Source organism: Argentina silus (assembly GCF_951799395.1).
Source record: "Argentina silus genome assembly, chromosome: 2".
Taxonomy (NCBI): Eukaryota; Metazoa; Chordata; class Actinopteri; order Argentiniformes; family Argentinidae; genus Argentina; species Argentina silus.
In genome coordinates this window covers 993,184-1,014,443 of record NC_139656.1, presented here as the reverse complement: position 1 = coordinate 1,014,443, position 21,260 = coordinate 993,184, and the positions used below count along the sequence as shown (strand labels likewise).

General features: G+C 44.3%; 1 protein-coding gene across 1 annotated transcript; it reads right to left on the bottom strand.

Moving 5' to 3' along the window:
• Nucleotides 1-476: 476 nt before the first annotated feature.
• On the bottom strand, nucleotides 477-20,141 carry LOC310825037 (E3 ubiquitin-protein ligase CBL-like). The gene is made up of 15 exons (XM_083697459.1): nucleotides 19,561-20,141; nucleotides 16,201-16,448; nucleotides 14,655-14,801; nucleotides 14,409-14,565; nucleotides 13,509-13,630; nucleotides 11,796-11,933; nucleotides 10,979-11,066; nucleotides 10,282-10,413; nucleotides 9,758-9,988; nucleotides 9,304-9,420; nucleotides 8,872-9,152; nucleotides 4,527-4,697; nucleotides 3,892-4,016; nucleotides 3,064-3,255; nucleotides 477-2,935 (listed from the first exon to the last, which is right to left on the bottom strand). The coding sequence occupies exons 1-15, from the start codon at nucleotides 19,702-19,704 to the stop codon at nucleotides 2,589-2,591; spliced, it is 2,640 nt and encodes an 879-aa protein (XP_083553585.1). The 5' UTR covers nucleotides 19,705-20,141; the 3' UTR covers nucleotides 477-2,588.
• Between the last annotated feature and the right edge of the window lie 1,119 nt (nucleotides 20,142-21,260).

Here is a 21,260-nt window from a genome sequence, read left to right as displayed (position 1 = left end):
TATTCCAAGATAAGATAATCAGAGAGACATTTATCCATTGTTGAAAATGTATTTCAGTCTTGGACTGTGCTGAAAAGTCATTTGACAAACAGCTTCCCAACAGCCCAAAATCTATTATTATTCTGACTGACTGACTAAATGACTCAATATGGTCTAAATCAGAGCCCCAGAATGTGGTTGCTGGGGGAGAAAGGGTAGAACCCTCCCTTCTAGCCACTGTTACTCACAATATCCTGAAGTGAGTAGTACAGTAGCTCCACATCTCCATAGAGAACATGCTTGGTAGGAGGAGGGGGGTTCAACACAATGGTCTAGACAATGGTTGAAACAGCAGTTTACCATTTGAATGTTACCAGATTGAAATCAGTTGTTTCCCAACCCTAAAATATATACTATAACATATCCAGGCCCAGATGTATTATTGTATGACAGCTATTTCAACCTTTTCAATAAAATAGACCAAACATTAAAGAAAATATTGTTTATTTGAAAATCTTTAATGGCTGAGGCTTGAACACATGGCAACATAATGAATGCTGAGTATATTAAAATCAATAAATAAAATATTTTATCTACACATGCAAACAAGGCAATGAAAAAAAAGCTTTTTTAGTTAGTTAGTTTTTTCTCTGTATGTAAAGGTTAGGCGAACAATGAGTTATACCATACATACAATTTCACATTGGATCTTAAAACGAACGACAAAGTACCAACTGTGCTACAGTATACAGTACGAGTAAATCCTGCAACTGTAGAATAGACCATAACAATATTGTATGAGACACCGCCCTCTTGTGGTGACAAACAAGGCCGACATCAGAGAATGGTAACATTTCAGGTCATTCCTATTTTCAGTTTCAAGTCAATTCTCACAAATGTTTTCACATGAAGTGGCACTTTAGTTAATGATCAAGGAATTCCTGTGTCAATGTACATCATAATCCAAGGAAAGTTAAAACAGTATTTAATCCAAGAGAAACAGACCAATATGTAAGCGTAAGGGCTATACAATGACCAAACAAGCATTAACTAAGATATATGAATCATACACTTCTGTTTAAATGCTTTTTGGCTTTGGAATCAACAAATTTACCTTTTACATTTCTTGTTTGAGTACAACCTTGGCATAGCACTGCACTTTTTCAGTTCCTGTTGTGTGTACCTGAGTCCAGAGGACAGTGACCACCCACGCCCGCCCCTGTTCAGTGGGGTTTCAAGTTCAGAAGGAAGCAGAGATCTTATAAATTAACAAATTCTCAATAATGATAAGCCACATCCTGGGGAAAAAGATAATGCTAATCCAACGGTAGAGACAGAGAAAAAAAACATGTTGTTCAAAGTTCAAATATACAGACACCTTCCCATGTGGACTGTGGTCTGTATGAAGAACTTAACACAGATGTTCTTCTCCAGAGGATAGGCAGCGAAGCAAGTCCAACTATGAGGTAGCGCCAATTATGTTCTTCATTTCACAAAATATCATGGAGTGGGGTGTATGACTTGCATCACTGTCAATTATCTGCCCAATCAATAAGCTATTGGCTGGAAAATCAATAGTATGGATACGAAACCTTAGAAGCAGCAGTCCAATTGCACACGGATTAGCAGATAGCAAGTTTCAGTTAGGGCACAGATACTCCCTTCATTCTGGAGTATGACACAAAAAGGACACTCACTTTAAAACATAATATAGATATAGAAGCTATTCACAGATTTAACAAGTAAGGCTTAACTGTGATACCACGAAGAATGGTGGCAGTAAAATCATTATAAAAAATAAAGACAACAAAATATGAGAAATGTTACACGTTAGTCCGTCACTGTTAGCACTACATTGAATACACTTACTGTACATTCCAAGATTACTTACACATCATTCAGACTGTTATATCATATATAATAATATCACCATCACTAAGCCAGGAACTAAAGCAAATTTGAGTATGCTTTTACTTTTCAAACATTACTACTACTTCGTCTAGAACTACAGTGAAATGTATGACATGGAGCCCTGTAATACTGCAATGCAACTTCAAGATTCACATTCATTAGCTTTAGCACAAACCACAGAATCCACCTCACTGACCTAGCTACATACGGTATGCACGAACCTGACCCAAGGAAAACGAAGATGGCCACCATTAAGGGGTGGAGAGTCATGAGTCAAGTATCGCCCTGACTACAATTACTTTTGCTGCACAACAATTCCAAGTCCCCACCTCTTCCTTGTGAGACACTGCAGCCTAAGCATACTTCAGGTATACCTTGGCATACTGTACCGAAGCTCCCTATATGCTACACTAAAAAAATAATGCTTAAGCCTTGGAGCCACACAATAAGACTTGAGGCCAGCACAAGGTGGTCACATGGGGGGGGGGGGGGGGGGGTCAAAGGCTTGGCCATATAGAAGCCACACAAAACCATCCTCCCGGTCCCTTTAGATACTCTAGCTGAGGCAACATTCTCCTCCCCCCCCCGGTTACAATGTTAAGCACTTTTTCAACCTGTGTCAAGTGCCGTATAAATGCTATCCGTTTATGGCACAGTGGGTTAAGATAGACAAGACTGAGGGAAAGGGAATGGGGCTGCTACGTGAGGATGTGGGCGGTGGAGGGGATGGAGACAAACTCCCTCAGGATGTTCTTTGCCGTCTCCAGGTTGTTCTGGGCGATCATCAGGGCCTTCTGGATGTCCTGGAACGAGTAACCCTGGCTCATCAGACGCTCAATCTCTCCATTGATGTGTAGACTTGGAGTGGGGCCGGAGGAGGCTGAAGAGGAGGAGGAGGAGGAGGAAGGGACAGGGGAGCGGCCAGCGGGCCCGGAGGACGGACCAGGGGCTTCTGGGGTGAGTGGGCGGGGTCGCCGGTCGGAGTTGACCCGCCGAGGGAGGGGCTTCGGCGGACGCTCAGGGTCTAGACCCGAAGCAAACATAGCTGAGCGGAGAGAAGAGAGACAAATCAATACAGCTGTAAGGATAAAGCTTTTGAAACTCATACTACTGACATGATGAACGTGCATCCCCCATCGACAGACCACAACACTCCAATGCTGAGGTACATACAGGCCTCTATGGTGGAGGGGCCGTCCATGGCCAGACAGCTGAAGGCGGCTGAGGTGCCAGTGATGTCAGAGAGGGTACGTCTGGCGGGGGCCGGGGGGACCACTGGTCTGGGGTAGTCATACTCGTACACATCCTCAGACTCTGCCTCCTCTACAGAGTGCGGCGGGACCGCAGGGGTTAAATGGAGGTGGTCTGGAGAAGACAAAAACATACGCAACAAGAAACAACGATTTTCCACAGTTAATTAAGAAATGACTTTGCACACATTAAGTTGAGTATGCTGTGCTTTGGAATGCAGATTGATTTTCAAACAAATGTTCAGTACCATGGGGAATGCAAATTAACCTACTTTTTCTTAACCTTGGTTACCAGATACTGATAACCATGTAATAACAACAAGCCTTAGAGATAATCTCATAAAAAATCTCACTGGGACCTACACAAAGTCTTCACTTGGTATAAAAATATGTACTGTGATCGAATTGTGATCACATTCAGTAAGATGGGATGTTTCTGGACAGGTGTAGATGTGCAAGAGTCAAATTGTAATCTGAGCCCAGAGATAATATTTAAGATGATACAGCAACAATTTCTTAGATACCGCACCTCCTCCAGTCTGACAACAGCCACCTGTTGCCGCAACCTAAAAAACTCAACCGCAGGCAGGAAAACACAACACTCACGCAAACCTTTTGTTTTGAATAAAGCATTGCCTTATGTAACACAGCATCTTAAGCTATCAGAAAGGGCAGAACCAGCAGAGACAGAACACTCTTTTTTTTGTGGTGATAGCTAATAGCTTTTTTGTGGTGATAGCTAACTACATACCCGAGTCTGTTGTCTGCTGGGGCAGGGGCAGAGGCAGGGGCTCTGCAGCACTGGCCTGAGCCTGGATGTTAAACATGGACTCATACACCTGAGGATCATCACAATCCACGTCACACATCACAGTCCTGGGAGAGCCAGAGAAAGGGAGTTGAGAGAGAGAGAAAGATAGAGGGAAGGGGATAAATATAATGGGAGAGGCAATAAAAGGGTCACAACCATATGGATATAACCACTAGAGGGCGCACTCCCCTACATTAACTGCGATTATATGGGGAGTGCGATGTAGTCGACTGTCTTCATCTTCTGTGATTTTAGTGGCCGTGTTGGTGATTCACTGCCACCTGCTGTGCTTCAGTGTCGTATCAACTCAGCACGTGTGTTGATCTAATTGGCTGATGCCTTCCCAACTCAGAGGAAGTGCCACCCTAGTGGACTACATGGCGTCCCTCAGGCTGTCATAAATGTAATGAATGGGAGCCGCTGCCTACTCTCTTTCCATCTCTATGGTCACAATAGAAAAACACAAACATTAGTCAGAGAGCCCTCTACTGCTCAGTGATTTTAACACTAAAATCCATCTAAGATTGATCTAATCATTCAAGCCACCTCATCGTGACACTTGTGTGCATGCTCACCTTGAGTCGTGGTTGCTGGTCTGGAGCGGGGGTGGGGGTACAAGAGCACCAGCCATGATCCAGGAGGCTCCTGCTCCTGCAGCAGGGAGAGAGGTGGGGCTCATGTACTCATTCTCCTCATCACCTCCAGAGGGTTTCTCACACGGCGGTACCAGTGGGGCTGAAATAGGCCTGCACAGAAAGAGACAACATTGATTGAACAAAGTGATTCTGCCCACCTCTGAATTACCTTATCAGTCCTTCCATGTGCTAAAAGGGTCAATTTCAGCTCTTGTTGAGCTAAAGCAACGAAAAAAATAGGATATCAGCCTCCGACTCAGTTTTCCCTAAATGGAGAGAGAGTTTATTGTCAGATTCACTGACATTCTCGAATTCAGCACTGAGACAGCTCTCCACAATACTTTAGTCTTTATGGAAGAGCAGAATCATCTGCATACAGAAAGAGATGGCAAAGTTGTGTAGTGTACGCCCTGCATAACTTCAACCCTCTGATACATGCCCGCCAGATACAAACTGATCTACTCTTTGGCCAGATGATTAAATCCAAGGGCATGTAACTTGTAGAGCAAGATATGATGGTCAACTGTATCAAAAGCTTTTTGGAGATCAAGTCACACTATACCACAAAATGTACCATCAACTTCTTTCCTGATGGGATCAGTTAGACATAGCAGACGTATCTGTCCAGTGAGATTGTCCTGCATCATGACTGCAGGTCATACATAAGGTTATTGCTGGAGTAAATCTGTTCATAAGTGACCTATTCAAGTACCTTGGATAGGATTCCCAAAAGGGATACCAGCCAATAATTTCCTTGGTCCATTTGACTTCCTTTCTTAGAGTGTTGGGTTGGGGACCACTTCTTTAGCATATTCAAGCTCAGATAACCTCGTAGCCACTTTGCTTCCAGAAACCATGGAACACCCTTCAGTGAATAATACTTGTATACATAACTTTCACCACACAGACCAAGCTGAGCAGACAGCTTGCCCACAAGGTTCACTTAGTTACTGATGGAGGAAAAAAAGGGTTGAAACTGTGTCACAAGGTGACACTTGGTCTTATCTGATCTCACCATCTAGATAGATAGATACTTTATTGATCACCGAGGGGAAATTAAGGCCTTATAGCAGCTCACAAACAAACAACAAAATAAAGTGACAATAGAATAATAGAATAAAATAGACATCTAAAACAACATATACAGTAAGAACAGTCCAGTATGATTTAACATTCCCCAGCCTGACTCTTATCACCCCAATCGAGCCAGCCGGAGGAGGAGTTGTACAGTCTTATTGCGGCAGGCAGAAAAGATCTCCTATAGCGCTCCTTAGTGCAACGTGGTTGTAGTAATCTGTTGCTAAAGGAGCTTCACTGCTCTGCTACAGTGTCATGTAGGGGATGGGAGGGATTGTCCATGATGGCCAGGAGTTTGGTCCTCATCCTCCTGTTGGCCACCTCCTCCACAGTGTCTAGGGTGACACCGAGGACAGAACCAGCTTTCCTAATAAGCTTGTTCAGCCTCTTGGTGTCACCTTCCTTGATGCTGCCCCCCCAGCATACCACCGCGTAGAGCACTGCGCTGGCCACCACTGACAGGTAGAACATGTTCAACAGAGTCCTGAGGACCTGAGCCTCCTCAGGAAATAAAGCCGACTCTGGCCCCTCTTGTACAGGACATCTGTGTTACCAGTCCAGTCCAGTTTATTGTCCAGGTGCACCCCCAGGTACTTGTTGCTCTGGACCACCTCCACGTCCTCTCCCTGGATGGAAACAGGAGACAGGGGGACCCTAGACCTCCTAAAGTCCACCACCATCTCCTTTGTCTTGCTTTTATTGAGTAGCAGGTGGTTCTGCTCACACCACTCAACAAAACTGTCCACCAGTCCTCTGTACTTGGTCTCCTGGCCTCCACTGACACACCCCACAATAGCAGAATCGTCCGAGAACTTCTGCAGATGGCAAGTATCTGTGTTGTGCCTGAAGTCAGAGGTATAGAGGGTGAAAAGGAAGGGAGCCAGAACTGTTCCTTGGGGGGCGCCAATGCTGCTCACCACCCAGTCCGACACACATCCCTGCAGCCGTACAAACTGTGGCCTGTTGGTCTGGTAATTTGGCATCCAGGAAACAATGAGGGAGTCCACATGCATCCCCAGCAGCTTATCCGCAGGTAGTAAGGGCTGTATGGTGTTAAATGCACTGGAGAAGTCAAAGAACATGACCCTCACAGTGCTGCCAGCCTTATCTAAAATGGGAGTGAGCTCTGTGTAGCAGGTAGATGATGGCATCATCCACACCAATGTCTGCCTGGTAGGCAAACTGCAGGGGGTCCAAGGATGTCTTCAGGGGCCTCATGTCTTCTAGCACCAGTCGTTCCATGGTCTTCATGATGTGGGATGTCAAGGCTACCAGTCTATAGTCATTCAGAACACTGGGGTTCCTTTTCTTTGGTACCAGTACCAGGCAAGCTGTTTTCCACATTGATGGGACCTTTTCCAGACTGAGGCTCAGGTTAAAGAGGTATTGGAGTAATCCACACAGCTGGTCCGCGCAGACTTTGATCACTCTCAGGGCACTCGTCAGGGCCCACACAGCCTTCCTGGTGTGGAGTTTCCCCAGCTCTCTCTTCACTCCCTGAGCCGTACTGATGAAGACACTTGAGTGGGGGGTGGTGGGGGGGTCGTTAGTTGTGGCAGTGGTGCCGGGGGGCAGAATAATGGGGGGCGCTGAAGAGTTGTGAAGTGAGGAAGTGGTGGGGCTGGAGGAGGAGGGGAATGGAGGGGAGGTGTGAATGGAGTCAGAGGGGCTGGAAAAGGAGAGGGAAGGGAGAGGGTACTGGATGGGACAAAGGGGTAGATGAGAGGTGTGAATGGGTCCAGACAGGGGAGGGGGAGGGGAGGGGGGCTGGTCCGGTAGCTGAGCAGGGCTGGAGGAGCTGGGGGGAGGAGAAGGAGAATAGAGTGGAGAGTTGTTGGTGAAGCTGGGGGGAGGCAGACAATGAGCCCCTGAGTTAAACCTGTTGAAGAAATGGTTCAACTCGTTGGCCCTGTCCAGATCTCCAGCCACTTGCGGGTCGTTAGCCTGCTTGTAGCCGGTAATCTTCCTCACGCTGCTCCACACCTCTCGTGTTGTTGTCCTGCAGGCTGTTCTCCATCTTCTGCCTGTAGGTGTCCCTGCTCTCCTGCAGCTTCTCCTTGAGCTTCCTCTGCACCTGCTTCAGTTCTTCCTTGTCACCAGTCCTGAAGGCTCTCTTCTTGTCGTTGAGGAGGGTCTTTAGGTGACTTGTAGTCCAGGCTTGTTGTTGGGAAAACACCCACCCTCCTAGTTGGTACAGTGTTCTCCACACAGAAGTTAATGTATTCCGAGATGCAATGTGAAAGACCATCAACGTCCTCCCCATGTGACTCACAGAGAACTTCCCAGTCCGTTGTCTCAAAACAGTCGTGCAGAGCCTCATTAGCCTCCTGTGTCCATCTCCTCACAGTCCTATTGGGCACAGAGTGCTGCTGGACTAGAGGTTCATACATGGGCTTGAGGTGGACTAAGTTGTGGTCCGATATGCCCGGGGGGGGTGCTGTAGAGATGTAGGTGTCCTTTACATTAGCATATAACAGGTCCAGTGTTTTGTTCTCACTAGTGGGGCAAGAATGTTGCCAGTGTTTTTGTCAGGGTGACATGGTTAAAATCCCTGGAGATTGCAATGAATGCACTGGGGTGCTGGGTCTGTAGTCTCGCGATAACAGCGTGCATAGTCTCACACGCTGCCTCCGCGTTGGCAGAGGGGGGATATATGAGAGATCTCACATTGCCTATTATGATAGAAGGAAGATACGGTTTATATCTCCTTTTCTTCATCCGTCGCGTCACCCCCGCTCTGCTTCCCCGATGCCGTCTCCTTATTTCCTCCAGTATAGTGGGCCGCACGCCAACAACCATTACCGGCTGAGCCAACGCGATCAGCTGTTCTCGGAAGTAAACAATAGCGGTCTCGCAGCACGCAAATCCACCAGGAATAAAAACAGTCCCCATGAGTAGTAAAACGGTGAAAAGGTAAATAAAAAGTATAGTGTCCATGGTTATTTTGGTTAAATTTTGATGTCGGTTTTAACAAACAGTATAAAAGCTACTATAAACTAAATAAATAAATAACTATTGCTGTAGATCAAACATATGGTAGAAATTCATGAAAGCTTTGCACATTGAATGGTCTTTATTAGAAATGTCTGTGTTAAAATCAAAATAACTTTTCGAAATTCACAAAATCATTTATTTGGACCATGCCGAGAAGTTGATACAAAATTCCCTTGATCTGGTAGATTCCCTTATATCAGTAGAAAAGCCATACCTGACAGCCATAGAGTAGATAGCATTGGTCGCTACAACAGGCTTCCCCCTGGAGTTGTCTACATCACTGGCTCCGTTGCTCTGGGGGAGGGCCTTGGCTACAGGCCGGGGTATCTGGTAGTTGGAGGCCCAGTTGGGCTCTGAGGGGGTGGAGGGCAGGGGTCTCCTCTGGAGTCGGCCCTCTGGGGGGGCCAGGGGAGAGGGGCGCTCGGGAGGCGGAGGAGGTGGTAGCTCTCTCAGGGAAGGGGGGAGAGGTAAGGGCTTGTCCCTGTGGGCTGCAACCTTGGGGAGGAGATAAAGAGAAAGAGATGTTATGATTGCACACAGACACTATGTTTTTAAATGCACTGTACTACCAGTCACTCTGGATGAGAGCCAAATCTTTCTCTAAGAACTACATGCATTGAAGTGTCCTGTCTCCTCCACCACTTGCCTTGGATGTGGCCCCTTGGCCCAGGGCCCCAGGGGAGCTGGGGGGTCTCTGCTGCAGCAGGTCCAGGCGGGGGGGCACTGGGGGCAGGGGTGTCACCGGGGAGGGGGGGCGCTCCACCTAAACAGATACAGGGGGAACATCAAACTTAACCCCAAGAACACCTGAGGCATCCTCCGCAATGTGTGGATCTATTCTACTTTTACAAATGATACATTTTCCCCATTTTGGACTTCAGAGACAAACACAGATGCAGTGGACACAGCAGGGAGGCTTGAGCATCAACATAACCTCCAGCATCTCCTCAAAGAGCTGCCTGAAAGCAACATACAAAAAGTTACCCCTATTCTCTTATTAACGGATAGAGCATTTGGACACAGGGAAGCCAATGTGATGCTGGACGTGAGTCGGGGAGGGGGGGGTGATTAGGTTTAGAGTTGGGGTGGGTGGGTCTTGCCTTGGTGCAGGCCAGCCTGCTCATGATGAGGTGCGGGTCCTCCAGGCGCTCGTCATCCTCCTCCTCGTTGCACGGCGAGACGGCGCCTCCTCCCTCGGCCCCGTAGGGAACCTGGAACCCGGCAAAGGAGACCCCGCTGTTGTTGTTCTTGGGGTGGAAGGGGTCCACCACGATGGGCTCCGTGCCTTTGATCTCGCAGCGGCAGAACGGACAGCCCTGGCCCTCTGATTCCTGACAGACAGAATAAGAGAGAAGACGAAAACAATGCAGGTGAATGAAAAACACACAAATACAAGAATACATTAAGGCATAAGAATGAGTGAACAGCAGAGAATGGTACAAAAATGACAAGGAGCAGTAGATAAAGAGAAGCAGACTAAAGAGAACCTCTGGGAGGACACTCACATAAGACTCCAAACTAAAGTATCACAACAAATACAAAAAACATCAAACATCAAAATAGAAATGATTTTGCAACACTTGGAAGATGAGTGGCATATTGAGGGGGTTCCCCCGCCTTGTACCTGCCAAGCGGTGAGACAGGAGGTACACATGAGGTGACTGCAGGGTTCAATCTTCACATCCTTGTCGTTCTCAGCACAGATCTTACACAGCTGGAAGGTGGAGCCCATCTCACAGTACAGCTCATACTGCTCCTGTGGGACCAGAGGAGGGAGAAAAACTGATATGAGGAGACTTTCCAACTGCAATAAACACGCATCATGCTGTCTCTGTTCGTGGTACTGGGATTATAAACTCTGCAGACCAACCTATAGTAAAAACCAAATAGTCCCGCACACACGCTTTATCTCTGCAAAATGTAATATTGACGTGGTCGGTCCTTTTTACTATGAGTATCACATGAGTACAGTATCATAAGTGTAGGATAGCCAATACATGTCATAGGCACATATCATCGTAACATGTACCTGTATGCAATAGCAAATATAAGTACAAATATTTCTTCCCAGATTCTGATTTTATGAAATATCTATATACACCAAAAAGGCTACATTCTGAATTGAGATTTGGCTTGCATTGCTCAAAAATAATGAATCAAAAAATTGTGAGAAATGGAAAATTACAGTCGGTACAATCGAGTTACATGGGTACATCTTAGGTCAGCCCACGCTGGTATTCCTTGTTTGTGTACTTGTGATGTGTGCACGTGTGTGTGTGTGTGCACGTGTGTGTGTGTGTGTGAGAGAGAGAGAGACTGACCTGTGTGACTTTGATGTGGTCCTGTGGGGAGGGCTCACACAGTCCTGTGAGGTCTGGGTTCTGGGCCCGACCATCTGGGAAAAGGTAGCTAGACAGAGATAGCAAAAAAACAAAACAAGAACACATTAATCTACTCTACAAGGAAGAGCAATCGAGGGCAAATACCTGACACAAAAAATTATGTATAACAATAATAATAGTTTACATTTCTAAAGCTCTTTTCATTGCAAAAATAATCTCGAAGTGCTTTGAGATTCCAGAGGAGGGCATTACAAAAACATTCTAAACCAATAACGTTACAATAAACAATTTGTCCTCGCAGTACCAACTTTATACACCACAAAACCACTTTTCCTAAACGTTTGGTTGATGCACAGTAACTGTATGTTTGATTTGGACTGTGCTACTGTACTCACAATCCCTGAATAGAAATGCAATTCCTTTCTCACTGTTTGCTGCTCCTATAGAGGGTCTTTATTTGAGCTAGTGTTGACATTTACTTTCTTTTCATTTGCTATATGTTTTGTACAGATCCTGTACGAAAGAGGAAATTCAGCAAGGACAATGGAACTAGATAAAAATGCTCATCGTGGCCTGTAGCCTTCATCAAAAATAAGAACCATTTTTATCTAGTTCCATTGTCCTCCAAGAGTTGCTGAATTTCCTCTTCACTTCAGTGTGTTCCTCAATTCATGCACCTTGGTTGGAGAGCAAGGTAGCAGCAGAATTCCTTTCCTGTTGTACAGCTCCTGTGCCAGATTTAGATGTGTGAGATGTGTTTACAATCTAACATTTGTACTTGCTACATGGTACTCACAATCCCTCCCTATAGCCGTCGATTAGGGCCTGGAACAGAGGCTTGTTGTGGGGGATGGTCTGCAGGATGTTCCCATCTGCTGTCACGTAACCGATGGCCCACTGGCCCAGCCGGGTGCAGCTCAGCCTGAAGATGTAGCTGGGGGAGAGAGAGAGGGAGAGAGAGACCACAGACATCAGACCAGGACCAGAGCCAAAACACCAAGGGGGGTGGGGGTGTGTGGGGTAGTGTGAATATTTGTGTATTTTATTTGAGGGTTTATATGCATTTTACTGTGTGTGTGTGTGTGTGTGTGTGTGTGTGTGTGTGTGTGTGTGTGTGTGTCATATACAGTGCCCTGTGTAAGTAATGGGACAGTGAATCAAACAATTACTGAGGTTAAAGTCATCAGAAGTTATCAGCTTTTACTTTATGGTATTTGTGTACTTATTGGGTTCACCATTCAGAAATTACACTTTTTATGCATAGGGTACCCAAAAGTAATGGGACAGATTTATAAAATGTTGAAATTAAGCATTCATGTTTAGTATTTGGTGGACAACCCTTTGCATGCAATAACTGCCTGAAGTCTGTGACCCATTGACCCCGCCAGTCAAGTCCTTTCCACTTTTTGGCCCTGAAAAACTCCCTAGTTGCTAAGGCAGTATGTTTTGGGTCATTTTGCTGTAGATATAGCTCCATCCAATGAATTTGGAGGCATTTGCTTGAACTCAAGCAGACAAGATTTTTCTGTACATTGCCGTCAGCAATTACAATAATATATTAAGACAAGTTAGCAAGTTCTAGTGGCAGCTATACATGCCCAAACCTAACACCCCCTGCACCATGTTTCACAGATGAGGCGGTATGCTGTAAATCTTGGGCAGACCTTTTTTTCTCCAAACTTTCCTCCATGATAATATTAATCTTATCTGCCATTTTTCCAGATCTCTGCAGGCATTTTAGGTACTTTTTAGCAAACTGTAACCTGACCATCCTTTTTGAGGATAACTGCTGCATAACTTGCAGTGAAGCATTTGTAGTTTGGCTGGTGATGTATTCTGTGGATGGTAGTTTCTGACAAATTCACGTCTACCTCCTGGACAGTGTTCCTGATCTGTGGGACAGTTGATTTGGGGTTTTGCTTAATTATGGTGAGCAATTGGTCATCCTTTGTAGAAGTCTTCCTTGGCCTACCAGCCTGTTTGGGATTGCTGACATCACCAGTGCTTATGTTTCTTTTTAATGATGTTCCAAACTGTTGATTTTGGCAAGCCTACGGTTTTGGTTTATAGGTTTTCATGTTATGTTTTCATATTTTTCAGGCTAATAAAGACACCTCTTTGGTCCTCATGTTGACAAACACCAATTGCAAATTTCAAAGGCAAATCCAAAGCCTAGAATCAATAAGCTCTCTTATGCCTGCACTGATGATGTGACGAAACACACCTGACTTACCATAAACACCTGACTTACTTGTCCCATTACTTTTGGGTACCCTAAAACTATGCTTAAAAAGTGTTGTAATTTCTGAATGGTGAAACCAATATGTACACAAATACCATCAACTAAAAGCCGAGACTCTCTACTTTAACCTCATAGTGGTTGAGGCGAAAGACGAAAAAATGCATACGCAGGGCACTGTATATAAATAACAGTGCATATTTGGCTGTGGTTTAAGTGACTTTCAAGTGGCCTATGAGAAGCACCTTGGTATGTCCCTTCCAGTCTCACCTGCCAGGTTTGTGGATGAACCTCTGCAGCCGGGCCTTGACCTCGTCATAGGTGAGGAAGGCCATGTACCCCGGGTGTGTGACCGCAAGGCTGTTCCAGTTCCTCAGGAGAGACGACCACGGCTGCACACAACACACACACAAGCCCACACGTGTCAAAACCCTTGCCAACAATGCACCTTTGTATTGTTGGCTTGTTATTCACCACAGCAAATGTCACAAAACCGGGTCCTGGAATGCTACATGGTGCGCAGGCTTTTGTTCCAGCCCAGGACCAACACACCTGATCCAACTCCAATAAAGTTTCAACATACTGTAACTTTGTAGGACCAGGATTGCTAAACTGCACTACTCTCCGGTTCAACTCAGAGGGCTAATTTGAGAATGTAATTTTGGTTTCAGTCTGACCTGAATACAGCTATGTGAACACTGTGCACGCTATGGCCTGCACACACTCTCGACTGAACTACAGCAAAAGGCCAAGGCCTAACCCATTTGGGAGACATCCAACAGAGGAGGTACTGTACCCCGCCACACCCTAAATAATGATAGAGCAACATCCCTACCTCTGTACTCACAACATGTCCTTATGTGCTCAAATGGAATAAAAAAGGTAACCATGGTTGAAATTAACCACCCACACAGTGGTATATGGCTTCAGTTCTTTTCTTAGACACTGCTACCCTGCCCCTGCCCCCCCCCCCCCAACCATTTTGTTCACTTTCACAGTACATTCATAGTACTTGAGTTGACTGAATGATGCATTTGGAAACATCGTTGTTTCCATAAAATCAAATCATTTTCCTGCTTCACAAAAAAACAAAACTCAACAACCGAATATTTGAATGCAAATACTGTAAGGCACTCAGTGTCGTATCATATCAATGACAGACATCATTACCTGGAAGAGCCTGGTGAAGATGTCAAACTCAAAGACAGAGATATAGTCGTTGCAGGTGAGGTCAATGGTGGACTTGAGTGCCATGGCCTCCAGCCCAGAACTGATGGGGTGGAACTCGTGAAGAGCCTGGCGGAACGTCCTCCAGGGCACTATGGTTCTGTAAAAGAGGATGCATTTATAGCCTATTGTTTTTAGTAAATTAAAAGTGATAATATGTGCTTGTTTTTGGTTGAAAAGGAGACTCACTTGTCCCCAAAAGACCTCCTCCAGAACTCAGCAGCGTCAGCTTTGGTGATTCTGAAGTTGTCTCCTTGGAACAGGCCGTTGGGGAAGATGGCTTTCAGCTCTGCCAGCATGTGGCTGAAGATCAGGGAAAGCTTGGTAAGGTTTCGCCTGTGAAGAAAAGAGGCATTTCATCAAAGTGAGTCAGACCTTTCATACATCACTGAGGTTGAGCACTGGTGGTATCACTTCTCGAATTTCTCTCCTGTTCCACAGATTAGAAAAGGTCATTGGGGGGTAATCTCGTAAGTGTCTGTAAAGGGTTTGATCGAAAGAGTTTGCTGTGAAGGGATTTCTGGGTATGGTATTGTATGATGTGGCCTATATTTGTGTTGTAAAATGTACTCGCTGCATTTAGTGGGCTTCTAAAGTGATGCCTTTCTAAACAGGTTCACTGTCGACTGAATTCCACCATCTCACTTTCTCCCCAATTGAGTGTAGTAGTGTAATGTTGATTCTAGGAAATTCTATCTCCTTGTAACCCATCACTAGGTTTGTCAGATACACACACACCACAAAGCCAACAATAAAGAGGGTGTATGGTGGTGTGTATACACTGGAGACGCTCTTGCAGGCCACAATAATTCACACTGGGGGCGTAAAACTTTATGTTCCTGTAAATGAGTTTTACTGGCGCACGTTTTCTTTCTAAAATGGCTGAACTGTTTGTACTACTTGTGAGTGAGAGAAATCACTGATAGCATCATTGCTTCACTCAGAAATAAGCAAACAGGATGGGCTTTAGCGAAGTAAGCACATTCTGCGGAAAAAAAGGAAGCATACTCTAACACATCATTTAATGATTCCTCCGTGGCTTTAATCCCCTCCCAACTTTATTTTGCTGCAAAGGTTCCCATGAAGATAACCAACTCAATAACTGTCTTCTTCCTGTGTGTAAATGGATACAACTTTCTAAGAACACCTTTGCTGCAAGGAACATTGTTTTAAGGTGTGAGGCGGTTTCTTGGAAGCCTTATCTTTTAGGTATGCAGCCCTTTCTAAAACAACCACCAAAGAGATTGAATTACCTGATACCATAGCATCTCCCACCACAGTCTCAGTGGGGGGGTGTTCCTGTTCTGGGGCCTCATTCAAGAAGAGGTTAACACTGCTGAGATGGGCATAAATGCTCTTATACTCCCCCACAACTGGTCAAATATAGCACAACCTGCTAGTAACGTGTGCTAAAAAACAAGACATTTGAGAAACCCCCACAGAATCAAAATTAGACCAGTCATTGTAATAACAAACAAGAAAAGCTTTGGTAGGAGCACCACCCTATCAAGTTTGTTCCTAGTCTTGGAGTTAGGGCTTCGGATATTCTCGTTTAGCCTGGGTGCCTGACTTTCTGCACTTAACATTTTAAAAAGGTTGTTAACGTTGCCTTGACAAGGCAATGTCAAGTAGGCATGAGAATCAGGCCTTAGCATCCAGGCTAACACCATTGAGTTGGAGAGAACTAAAGAAGACACATTTTCAACAAACATACACACATCTCACTCTATGTTACCTGGGCTGGGAGTTCTCCTCGTACATGCGCTCCTTGGCCTCTTTAAACAAGCTCATGGTCTGCTTGATCTTATTGGTCAGGTTCTCCATGACCACCCGGAAATACTCATTCTCCCCAAGTGTCTCCATTTTGCCTTCATATCGGGACAGGATGGTGCGCAGGTGCTGGTAGGTGTCTGGTAGCAGGTCCAGAATGTATGGAGGACTGTTCTTCAGGGCTACCTTAGGGTTCTGGCACAGACGCACCACCTGCGTGGGAAACAAAGATTAAAAATGAGATCAGTGATGCCTGTAGAAGGGGAGAACATACCAGTGACTGGTAATACATCAGTGCTTTTCTTTTTTTGTGTGGAGTCTACCTCTAGATGCGATTTCCCAAAAATATGTGTCTGTGTGTAAGAAATCCTCCTCTGCTCTGCATCAATGTATTGGCCACAAGAATGTTGAGGTCTATAGGTAAAAACGTGTGTACTGGTATAACAAGTCAGGGTAGGTCCACCAAGACCATGGTCCAGAAAGTTTCTTGGGCCTGTCCTCAGAGATAGAAACACAAAGGTCTGCGATTTTAGGCCAAGCACTGGTGTTAAGTCCCATGATGGTAATAAAACATTAGACGACTTCAATTCAAATTTGCATAGAACTCCTGTGCATAAGAATGACTGTATAAATGAAGATAACTGATTACTCTCTAGGTAGGTGAAGATAACGTAGCAATTTGTTGCAATAAACTCACTCATAAATGTCAGTTGGATTGAAATAAAAACTAAAACATGGGCTATCGTAGATATGACTTGCTTAGTATGTGTTCCTTTGTGAGTTAGGCCTGTTTTTATCATTGCTCTCTTTATGAGTGCCATATACACTGTTGTTGGGCTGGACTGAATAAGAAGAATGAGCGGAAGGACAAACAGTTAATGAAAGGACAGAGAAAGAGAGAGAGAGAGAGAGAGAGAGAGAGAGAACCAGTCAGAACAGATCAGGAAAAACATACCAAGTGTGCAAGTGTCAATTTGGGGTATGAGTGAACTGGATATTTATGGCATCTGGAGAATTTAGTCTTTGTGGCTGACTGCTTGTGGCTAAGCCAATTGTTTACAGTCTAGTAGTTGAGGTTTGTAATTCAACTGTTTCATCCAAACAGGCAAAGCCAAATTAGGCCAACCTTTAGACTGTGCACTAGTAGCCAAGTCCTGAATATGATTATTGTTGATGATCGCAATTTTCATTAAATAGGAAAGGGACAAGAGGGCAATGCCACAGTAAAAGAATGATGCTGGGACTCAAATGTTCACTTTCAAATGTATGCTAAACAAACATCCTTGATAGGAAAGTTTAACAAATCATACAACTACTAACTAACAATTCCAACTGAGAAAAAGCCATTTACTTTTAGAACGGTGCAGATTCTATGTTTGGTATTGGAATGACAATAAAATCAAAAAAAATGTTTATGTAACCATGTTTCCCCAAAACCATGTCAAAATGTCTTTTGGTTGTTGAGCTGGTGTAAGTGACATGGTTTTACATCCGGTGACAGAATGACTACATGGGTTCCCCACAGAAATGCAGAACTTATGGTTTCAATGTCATTCTGTACATGATGATGAAGCCAAAATAGGGACACACAGGTAGAAATATACAATAGATGTCTCTTCAAGGTAATGTCTTCTTTTATTAAATTATATATAACAGTAATATATACAATTATATGTAAACACTCACAAAACATAAATCTGCCTCTGAAACTCTTAATTTAATGTTGTTTAAACCAATGACATTTGTGGTTTTCAGTGTCTTTTTCTTCATTATACCAAAAAAATACAATACAAGTAGGCCTGTGTCATGTGCAGACACACACAGAGACATCCAATCAGCTCCTAGTTTGCCTCAGAGATAGACTGTGCAAAATGAAAACTTTATTGTCTGCAACCGGTGTGGGGAGGATCCTAAGAATCTGTCTTAGGGACGCCACACCATATGTGTCAGTGCGCTCTTTAATGACGAAGATAAATCCCATGATGTCCTTTTTGCAGAAGTGTGCAACATGTATGTCATCATTCTGAGTGGAAGTTATTGCGCTGCATGTGTGCGCTTTACTGGCTTTGCCTTCCCCACAACAATGAAGTCTACATTTATTCGGGCATGAGATGAGGACGTTTATGTTTTTTAACTGTCCCTGTGAAAGAACCCTTTTGGAACCTTTTCCAAAAAAAAAAGTTCCATGTAGAACCATTTTGGGTTCCATGTAGACCCCTGAAAAGGGTTCATTTGATTTGGTCATTCTGTTACCGATTTGTTACCAGTTTTAATCACTAATTAATTCATAAACTAAATCAATATCAGCACAAACAGTGCTAAGTATTTGGTAGGTCTACCTATACTTCTTACTTTTGTTACCTTTCATTATCCTCGCTCCTCATGAGGCAGAGTGAGACAGGGCAATGCCAGGGCAAAGCCAAACCAATTACTAAACACTATAAGTACTATACTTGAACATTAATGAGGTTTGATATTTTTCTAAACACCTTTAAATACTTCTTCTTTTCTTAGAGGCTTTTCCATATGTTTGACCAGAAGTCAAAGACTTTGCTTATCCCTATTCTTATGATGGACAGTGGTTGAGAAATGAGACTTAATTTCCCAAAAATATAGACTCTTAGCTTTCATTGACATCCAATTTGATATGCTCTGATGAATTTCACATGTTGGTCCTTTTACACGGGATTGCCCATGATAAACCTTACCTTTTGTGGAGATCAAAATGTAGGTAGGCACGAACACCTGGCATGATAAGTTGGTATTGTAATTATAGTAGGCTATACCTCAGAGATACTTGTGAGTGTATTCAAATTCAGTGGGTTTGAAGAATACTGTTTTAAGAGTCACATGATGGTTTATCACACATCAAAAATAGAATAGTTGTGAAACTCTTCCTCTCAGACAACTTGCAGACTCCCTTCAAAATAAATAGCTCCATCAGCATTTAAACAGTGGTTACTTCGAGGGGTCGATGCATTAGGCCTAGATCCAAATCTTACACAGAAAAAAAATGTAAGCAGAATGATACACTAGGAGGGTTTATGAATTCTTAAAACGTCTTAGGCCTATGTTTTGTGGTCTTGTGGCAAATATTGCTCATTCCCCCACTGTGAATGGAAAGAACCCAGCTACTCTCCTCTTCTCTCCTGTAGTCTACTCTTTTGAAACGACAGTCAATGCCTGATTCAATATGAATGAGTAGGATATTCTGGTCTGAGAACAATAGAGAGAGGTGCTCAAATTCATTTGAATTAATACAATTTGCCAGCCTCTATAAAAGTGAATTTACCATAACACTACAGGAAATTGGGTAGCAACCTACCTTATCCATGAGTTTCCAGCATTTCTCAACCATTTTCTTGTCAACAACCGCAGGCTGGTGAGGCTGGAGGGGTTGGTGATGGGGCTGAAATGCGTCCTTCATCAAGCCGATGAGACCCGCGCCCCTCCTCGGATTTCCTGCCATGCTTCTGTCGCCGGCCGGGGAGAGCCCCCGGGCTTGGAGGCCGTCAATGAATGATAATTCTGGACACGTATTTACTGACAACCGCAATGGTTATTAGCTATTTCCACAGTTCGCAAATACAGAGACGAAATACCACCAACTTTGCTTGCAAGAAGAGGGAAATTATGTGATGTTGAGGTTGTTAGCTGGCTCGCTGGCGAATTTTAAAGAGCCATTCTCCGCCCTCTCCTCTCGTCGGAAAAGACAGGCGTTTGCATAGCTCAACCTCCTGGTTGTTCAATTTGTCCCCCGTTTGTTATGTTTAGCGACAAGCTTCGATGAACCCAAGGGCACACACTTAAATATACGGAGGAGGCGTATTGAAAGGAAACGATTTCGCGTTAAGTGAACACACTGTCTATTATCTACAGACATACAGGAAGATATTATTTGTCAGTTCTCTTCCTATGTTTCAGCAATTTTTTTTCAACCGCTGTTCCGCCTGTAGAGCAAATTAGGTAACTTCCGGATTTGGATTTATCTTTAAACTTCAAACTAAAAGCCCTTGTTGAAACTTGAAACCCAACCAATGCTGCTATTGACGACGAATACGAACAAAACATTGATACGATTTTGTTTACATTCACGAAACAGTCAACTGTTTTTTACTACCGGTATGCACAGATGAGAGGACTGTATAATCATGATTATAGATAAATGATTAAAAGAAATGACAAAGCACATACAATTAAAATGCAATCAACTTTATTGAGAAGAAAGTTTTATAACAGCCGCACCTTGCCATGAGGAGGTCCAACTCAACAACAATCATTTGTTTCTAATTGTATGTTGTATATGCCTTATGTTTTGAAATAGGAATGATATCAGTGTGTATCAGTCTCTGTAGTGTATCAGTATAGTGTCTCTTTTCAAAGCCACTTCCATTTGGCATGAGAAACTATTTGTGTGACCCTTTTTTCCACTCTTGTGTGTGTGTGTGTGTGTGTGTGTGTGTGTGTGTGTGTAGGAGAGGGGGGAGGGGTTAGTGTGTGTCAGTATGTGTTTGTGTGTGGGGGGATGGGTGGGGGGTAGTGTGTGTCTGGGGAGGGATGGGGGGTTGGGGAAGGGAGGGATGGGGTGTGTGTGTGTGTTTCAAAGCAGTAGTTGTCCATTACTTTGTCCTACAAGTCAATCTAGGCAGCAGCCACTGGACAATCCTGTCAATGAGACACTTGGCTGAATAAACATTCATTTCGACATCATATTTAAAGTATACAGGTACCAGCAACACCAGTGTACACTCTACCAGACAGATACTCCTGCTGCTCTCCTGGTGATGGGGGCGTAGTAGGCGGAGCAATAGGGCTGGGAGGAGTTGGGGTCCTTGGGAAATTCTGGGTGGGAGGAGTTGGGGTCCTTGGGATATCCTGTGTGGAAAAGGGGACCACAGGAGTATATTCGGGTACAGCAAAGCTCTGGACAGCTGTGGTAACAAGAGGAGAGAGGCCAATCTGGGCGGACACAGGACCAGAGCACCTTCCAGGGAACTGTAGAATGACAGACAACAAAAAAGCTCT